Source organism: Alternaria triticimaculans, assembly GCF_023758025.1.
Source record: "Alternaria triticimaculans strain BMP 0046 chromosome Unknown scaffold_8, whole genome shotgun sequence".
In the NCBI taxonomy this organism is placed as follows: domain Eukaryota; kingdom Fungi; phylum Ascomycota; class Dothideomycetes; order Pleosporales; family Pleosporaceae; genus Alternaria; species Alternaria triticimaculans.
Window position 1 is genome coordinate 819,126 of NW_026055965.1, and position 8,295 is coordinate 827,420.

The 8,295-nt window shown below is 51.9% G+C and overlaps 2 protein-coding genes across 2 annotated transcripts; both read right to left on the reverse strand.

The window, feature by feature from the left end:
- Positions 1–158: 158 nt before the first annotated feature.
- J4E78_006202 (uncharacterized protein) lies at positions 159–1,941 on the reverse strand (the record flags this gene model as incomplete). Its single annotated transcript, XM_049366815.1, has 4 exons — positions 159–216; positions 267–1,051; positions 1,103–1,527; positions 1,578–1,941. 4 exons carry the CDS (start codon positions 1,939–1,941, stop codon positions 159–161), a joined length of 1,632 nt encoding a protein of 543 aa, XP_049221521.1.
- A 993-nt stretch (positions 1,942–2,934) lies between these two features.
- On the reverse strand, positions 2,935–3,565 carry J4E78_006203 (uncharacterized protein; the record flags this gene model as incomplete). Its single annotated transcript, XM_049366816.1, has 2 exons — positions 2,935–3,252; positions 3,308–3,565. 2 exons carry the CDS (start codon positions 3,563–3,565, stop codon positions 2,935–2,937), a joined length of 576 nt encoding a protein of 191 aa, XP_049221522.1.
- Positions 3,566–8,295: the final 4,730 nt, after the last annotated feature.

Here is an 8,295-nt window from a genome sequence, read left to right on the forward strand (position 1 = left end):
TTAGGTGATACGATGTGCAAGCAGGGTAGTGGTAGTGATTTTGAGGATTATGAACTTCATTGGTTTTGGGTACAGACTCTTCGGGTCTGGACACTGGTATAAGGTTACAGGATATAGCAATAGATGTAAGGAAAGTGCAAGGTATCGCAAAGTGTAGACTACAACTTGGCGGCTCCCTTGGGCGCACCTACGTTTGTGATCTCGTTGTAGAGTAGTCTGGGACGTTGTTAGCATGTATCGTTAAGGAAAGATGGGGTTGGACTTACGATGTCAAGAACTCGGCGTAGTCCTCTCCAGTGACCTGTCCCTCAAAGTACTTGGCCGCAAGATGGAACTTGTTGCCCTTTGGTGCCTTGTCGCTGAGTGCCTTAGCTTGCTCGTGCAGAAGCTTGAGCGCGTAGTCCTTGGTCACCTTCTTGCCCTCGGCAGTCTCGACGTTGTGCCTGGTCCATTGCCACAGTTGACTTCTTGAGACCTCGGCTGTAGCAGCGTCCTCCATGAGGTAATTGATGGGTACACAGCCGACACCACGTACCCAGGCCTCCATGTAGCTGAGACCGATGTCAAGGTTCTTGCGAATGCCGTCCTCGGTGACCTTGCCGGGCACGTTCATGTTGAGGAGGTCGTTGGCGGTGATGTGGACGTCTTCGCGGCGGACGTGCATTTGGTTGGGCGTAGGCATGTGCTCGTTGAAGACTTCGCTCGCGATAGCCGCAAGGGCTGGGTGAGCTACCCATGTACCGTCGTGGCCAGCGCGTGCCTCGCGGAGCTTGTCGGCGCGCACCTTGGCCATGGCAGCATCGTTTGCTTTCGGGTCGGTCTTGATCGGAATCTGAGCAGCCATACCGCCCATGGCGTGTACGCCGCGCCTGTGGCAAGTCTTGATGAGAAGCTTGACGTAGGCGTCCATGAAGGGCGAGGTCATGGTGACGGAGTCGCGGTCGGGGAGGACGAAGTTGGGGTTCTGGCGGAAGCGCTTGATGGTGCTGAAGATGTAATCCCAGCGACCGCAGTTGAGACCTGAGGAGTGGTCGCGGAGCTCGTAGATGATCTATGTAGCAGTCAGTATAATCCAGATGTGTTGGTGGTGTGCTCAACGTACCTCATCCATCTCGAAAGCGGCGGTGATGGTCTCGATCAAGACGGTACCGCGAATGGTTCCGCGCCTCATGCCAATGTAGTCCTGCGCCAGGTTGAATGCATCGTTCCACAGCCTAGCCTCAAGATGCGACTCCATCTTGGGCAGGTAGAAGTATGGTCCCGCTCCGCGCTTGACGAGCTCGTGTGCGTTGTGGAAGAAGTACAGTCCAAAGTCGAACAGCCCACCAGAGATGGGCTCTCCATCAACGGTGAAGTGCTTCTCCTCGAGATGCCATCCTCGCGCGCGAGCAATGAGTGTGGGGAGTGTTCGGTCGGTGCGGAGCTTGTACTCCTTCTCGCCTTGCTTGAAGTCGACTTGCTTGCGGATGGCGTCGTAGAGGTTGAGTTGACCGTTGATCATGTTGTCCCATGTTGGTGCAGATGAGTCTGGTGGAGGTTAGCTATCATCCCTTTCATATCCAGGATTGAATACATACCCTCAAAGTCGGCCATGTATGTCCAGACGTTCGAGTTCAGGGCGTTGACTACCATCTTGCGATCTGTCGGGCCCGTGATCTCGACGCGCCTGTCAACGAGACCTGGCGCGGGTGGTGCGCCCTTCCAAGCATCGTTCTCACGGATGTGCTTGGTCTCTGGGAGGAAGTCGAGAAGGTTTCCCTTGTCGAGCTCAGCTTGTCGGATTACTCGTCGCTGAAGCAGCGCCTTCCGGCGCTCATTGAATGTGCGGTGGAGAAGCGCAAGGAAGACACAGGCGTCCTTGCTGAGGATGTGACGGTTCTGGTCGTTGAGGTCGCCGAGGATGTTGACCTCCCGCAGGATACTATCGGCGCTAGCTGCCATTGTGAAAGATGTAAATGTCTGATACAATTGATGGATATGTTCAAGTACTCAAGGTACGAAGGGAGGAATGCAATGGGGTATGCAGCGTGCGGAGAGGGCTGGGCGGTCGGCAGATAATATATTCATGATACAGACGTCACCCATCTTGACGTCTGGGCCGAGGATCTTCTGGGTCGGCAGACTGATGCAGGCTAGTCGGCTGGCCGTGAATGGTAAACGCCAGGCCCACGTTCGGGGGAGGGGAGCTCCAAGCTTGTGACGGTGCCAAGTCCGGAGCTGAGATGCGGGGATAACCCAGTCCGTTAGCACTAACTCGCTCGATCAGCACAGCAAACCCTGAGCAACAGTGGGCTAGAAGACGAGTAGACGCGAATTATCTCTGCGCAGTATCGCCGTAGTAATGATTTTCAGAGGGATGTGTGGATATCTGGGGCTGCTGACGGAGTGCGCCGGCAACTGACGGAAGTCGCGATGCTGATGCGTGATAGCAAGCGCGTCCCCGATAGCTTCGCCGGCCACTTCCGATGGCGCGTACAACTACGAGTGCGCATTCTGACCACGGCACTTCTACGAGATCCCGGAGTCGCGCAACGTTCTTATGATTCTCAGTCATGTCCAGCAGCAATGGGCGATGTCGATCACCGAGCGAAGACGTCAACCGATCGTCATCCTTCCACGGCGAGCAGCACGGGAATAAGGTCACCATGATGCATCGTAAGGCCATGCAAAGTACAAACTGTAACTGTGTCGCCTGAAAACATGCGACGATATCTTACCACGCTATCCCGCATCTACGAGTGAAGAGGTTACCATACCTTTACACGCATGACTTGGGGGCGAAGTTGAGGTTTGTTGGAAGCATGTTGAGGTTTGGATTGGCATTTCATCTCGGACGGCGCTTTAGCATACCTTGACTAATACATTGCACAGGTGTAATAGTTACGAGAATCCCATCATCTCTATCATCCCTTCCAAGCTCTCATCTCCCGACCTCTATAGCTTCTTTGGGGTAATCGCAAAGGGTTTCGCCTCAGCCTTCAAGCCAAAGCTGCAGACTCCACTTCCACCACATGAACCAGCGAGGTTCTGGCCGCCCGTGAAGTAACCTTCCGCTTCATACGTCGCCGTGTACTGCGCACCCTGGTACTTGACGTCGGCTACGTGGGTAAACTTCAGGGTGAAGTCGCGAGTTCCGAAACCATCGCTTCCCTCCAGGACGTTCATGACCCAGTAGCCATCGGATGTGCCATCGCACGGCCAAGTCCGGTCTAGGGGGTTCTCGCCCTTAGTGTACCATTGCGCTTTGCAGTTCTAGGGACGCATCAGCAAACGTACTGGAGTAAGAGACAGGAAATTTTAGACGTACAAGTCCTTGACTTCCAGCTGGCGCGGTGACGTTGGTAGCATCGAATCTTGCGGGACCAAGATCGATCACGTTGGGGTCTGTCACGTCGGCTGTGATGGAAGCCCATGGGTAGCTACCAGGGCGTCCCGACGGCGTGTAGACATTCACCCTGGTGACTTGCCAGTCCTGAAGCGCACTCTGACGGGCCGCCAGGGGAGATGCAGCGGCTGAAGACGTGATTGCCAGAATGGCAGCGAAAGCTGTCTGTGTGAAGTGCATGATGAAGATTGGTTCGAAGTACTTGTTGGTACCTAAGAGATGGGATCTTCTTTCACCGACAAGCTCTCCACTCTTATATATGACTCTAGGCGTCCAATACGAACATCGTCATCATCGTACATCCGCCTTCCCGAACAGGTACCCACGATCCTGCCTTCATGAAGAGCTTCACACGGCACGTTGCATTAGTCACCCCACAGTCAGGCACCCCGGGCCTAATTATAGCAGGATCGACGTCAGCGTACTTACCCACTTCCCACTTTACGGTGCTGCGTTGTTGATTCTCGTACGATACTGCCTGAGAGACTCGAATACATACTCACTGCGTGACGAGCTCGGCCTTTACCTTCGAATAAACCATTTTCGATCCGCGCACTTTATTACCATGGCCACAGCTACTATATTGCGAAGCATTGGTTACATAGGATCTGCCTCAAGCAGCGGCAGTCGTGATTCGGAAGAAGAAATTCAGAGTACAAGTATACATCGCCTTAGGAGGAAGGTACTAATTAGGTTTTAGCAAAATGAATGCGGCAAAATACGACACGACCTCTAGCCACCTTGGCGCCGCGCTCGCATTGGTTTAGATTTCGCGCATACAAATCCCAAGCATAAAGCATCGATTTCTACTATTGCATCTGACACTGAGCTGCGCATACAAAAAGCTAACAAGGACTTTCAGACCAACATCACGTCTCCACGCTCCTATACAGTCCTCGCTAAATCCGCTTTCGAATACCCTGGGACTACCTTTCCTGCGTTGACCGACTTTCGATATGCCAATATGTTCTGCCGCCGTCATGTGCTATCCCATCAGTTCCAGGAACTCGCGGAACCTGACATAGTCCTCGTATCGCTCCTGCAATCGCCGTCTAGCTTCATCCTGCCGGCGTACCCTTCTGCGTCGTACATGGATCGCACAGTCTTGGGTGAAGAAAAACCATTAGCTTGGATGAGACATGTCACTTTAAGAACGATCTCAGCTTACGGTGGAAAGGCCTGTACAACCACTCACGTAACATGGGCGAGGCGACGAGCACACCAATCAAGATGCCAACTACCGCTATGCAGACACTAACTAGGGTGAAGATGTCTTGTCGTGACCACCCCGATTGAGCTTGAACGGAAGTACTGGGAGGTTCCTGATTGACGGTGTGTAGATCACGGACGTTCGGAACGAGGGAGGCTTTGGTTATGGCCGTTTGAAGGAATATAATATTTATAATGATGAGAGGCTCCATGATCAGTGGTTATACTGTCACGTACTTGAATGTGCTAGTCAAGAGAGAGAACCAGAGAGAAAGGACGAGCAAATTGTGTAGATGTAGGGGGGCGGGTGTGGTCTGCACGAGGAGCGTTGGAGAGAAGAGTAGAGTTGGGCGAGGGAGGCTGTGGAGTGAAAGGCTTCTCGAAGCGCGTGGAGGAGACGACGGCCCTCCATGAACGAGCTGTTGTGGCTGTTGTGTGAATGCACGAATGAGAAACGCCTCAGCCACGGTACTCTACTGACGACGATCCGGATAAATCGAGGTTAAGACAAGTGCACGGGACTGGGGTCAGACAGGGTGACATGGTCCAAGCTGAGGACTGGTGGCCAATCAAATATCGACGACTACAAACAGAGGCATCAGCGTTCTGAATCGAGCGACAGCAGAAAAAAAGGCTTGACCGAAGCCTCGCACATTATTACTAACTTCTATTCCCACGTCAACACAGCTCACTGGCTACTCGCAAGCCCTCTCCTCTTGCGCCTCAGAGTCCGGGCGGCGCAAGGATGCCTGCGTTCGGCTCGCTAAGGCCTAGCTTTCTGGCTGTCTGGTTCACCTGCACACACCCCTCCAAATACTCTGTCCCAAGGCTTGAACTAAACTTCACCTGGTTGCTGCTTTGAGTGTATGCTCCCAAATTATGACTAGAGTTACATATTCCTCTTTAACACTACCCAGGTGTTCTATGCACATTGTGTTGTAAAAGCAATCGCAGCCTATCAGATTCTTACCTAAACAATATCTTCGGCGCGTGTCCGTTCCTGCCAAATTCCACCATTCTATCAGAGGTTCTCGCTCCGCAGAACGAACGGAATATCCCCATCAATAAAGACACATACCAAGGCGCCAAACCGCATGCCCATAGGCTCAGTCCCCAAATGCCCCGTACTCGTAGCGAAATACCAACGATTCTGGAGAATCTCTAGCGTCGGGATGGCGATGCTTGTACTCCTCCAAATGCGGATGAGATAAATCTAAGGAGCTTCGCAGATATTGTAACACTCTCTGCACTGGCTCTGTTGCCCACCTACCATCGCAAAGCACGCCGCACTCCACACCAACTACTGGTCTTTCTCATATCACATCTTCGGTTTTTCCCTATTTTATTTATGCGAAGCAGTGCGCGCCCATAACGTCTAAGACGATATCCATTCCCCGGTGCTTCATTATTGTTACGTCTTTGGCGTCTTGCGCTTGGACTAAAAACATTCCATGACCAAGGATCTGGCAACGCTAACCTATCCAATAGAATTGGGTATCAGTCTATACAGAATGAAGGCAGCTTCGACTCATAGTCCAGCATGTTCCATGCAGGCTTCTCGAGTTCTTCCTCCAAACATCTCAAACACAAAGGCTCAGGCCCAAGAACGCCAAAGTTATAACCTCCAGTTTGACCCCGCGACAGAATACTCACTGCAGCCAGTCGCGCAGCCCAATTCCCATGCGCTCTAAAAACGCCAACACCATTGGGTTCATCCAGCAACTCTTCCCAGCTATCGATGGATGTGTAGTCGACGTCGCAATCTTGGTCATGCTTTCCTTCGCAAGACGTCATTGGTTTAAACCGAAGCATATCCCGAAAATCGACGTCGAGAATGTTGATGTCGCCGACCCAAACACCGCGGTCATGGATAGATATGACTGCTTCTACTGCGTGAGCATCATGGTCTATCATGCGCGTGTCTTCGGTTGCGAGAGGGACTGTCCAGTCGGTGAAGGATAGGTGTAATGAGGTTGCACCAAAGTTGTTTTCGCGTTTGAAGTCGTATGGCTCGTGTGATACCAGCTCATAGTTGTTGCTGAGTTCGCGTATTCGTGGCTCGACAGGTGAGACGAGTATCGAGATGCCTTGGCGGCCAATGTTACCCGTGATACTTCTCATTTCGTGGTCTGCTACTGAGATGAAAGGGTCGGATAGTACAACTGCTGGAACGTAGATCGTATCTTCTGAGCATAAAGCAAATGCATGGCTGAAGTCCTCGGGAACGAGATCGACTACTCCCGAGTCAAACAGAGCTATACATCCGAACGACTCGTTTCGATCGGGTAGCGGAGCTCGTAACGAGGTGAGAAGTGGCATTCCATCAAACCGGAGATCCGAGTTATTGCCCCGAATCTTCCATCTGTCGAACAAACATTTGAACCACGCAGCATCCGATAGATGCAGGGTCATCAGTTTCAACGAGATTGTAGCATGGACGAGGTCGGTGTACACGTATGAAGCTAACTCCAGAGCATACAGCGATTTGCTGAAGCCAAGATCGAACTTGTGGAAGCCCGAGAACAATGATACCCCGGGGGCTCGGAGAGAGCTGTACATCGATTCTTCTTCGTTGAGGTGTATCAAAGAACACATGTAATCTCTCAATCGGGCCGATTGTATTTTGGCTTCTTTGAACTTTTCTACCGAAATCGAGAGAGTGTCTGTTTTCATGGTCTCGAGTCTCGCCTCTTCTTGATAAGACCGTAATGGATCACGTCCTCTACGCGTTATACTACGCGCCTCGCTTTGGAGAAACAGGCCTAGACGCGAATCACCAAGAATAGCGTCGAAGCCGATCTCTATTTTAACTTTCTTGGATTGGCGACTCTCATCTTCATGGTGACGCGCGACGGTCGAATAGTTTGGTTGGTAGGGTAGTGGCGGATCCGCCCATCGGAAGTGAGTAGTATTCCCATCGAAGTCTGGCCGGCTTGCATAACGGATGCACAACTCACCTCGACCGGCGATGGAACTTATTCTGTCTTCTAGAGACTTCGAGTTGAAGGGCAAATTTAAGGATGGAAGTGACGTTGGCTCGCCATTCGGGCAGATCCATGTCGTATGACTGTCCGAGTTGGCTCTATGTACTGTGGCAAGTTCGTAGTAGTCGATTGCTGCAGCAGAGGGTCTATTCGAAGCGCTGTGAGCGTAGCAGATGATTGCATCGCTTCCGTCTAATTTCAGTTTCTCCGCTACGGCACGAAGGTAAGCGATGCCAGAGTCGATGTCGAGCTTTTCTTGAAGTCCACACACTACGAGTGTGTTGAGTAGACCAAAGAATGGCGAAGGGGGAGGCTCTTGATTAGACAAGAACCACTTTGCTCTCCTGGTCCCGTGTTTCAACAATGTCTCGTTACGTTTGCGATCTTGATCGTTCGTAGTTAGAAGCTGATTTGCCGCAAGTACAAAAGGTAGGAGCCATCCGAATTCAGAGGATTTGCCTTCTTTCACGTTTTCTTCAGACATGCCCAGTCGAGACCAGAGGAGCTTGAACCATTCCGCCACTCTTGTATAGTCCCGTAGACTGACCTTCCATCTCCCAAGCAGACCACCCAACGCGACGATCTGCAGTTGACGAAAGGTCACTCTCGAACTCTCTTGGTTGCCACTGACTACGACAGGAGCGCCATAATACTGTAAGTGTGATAAGGCTAGTGACCATTGCACACCTTCTCCTTCGGAAGATCTCCGGTTATGCT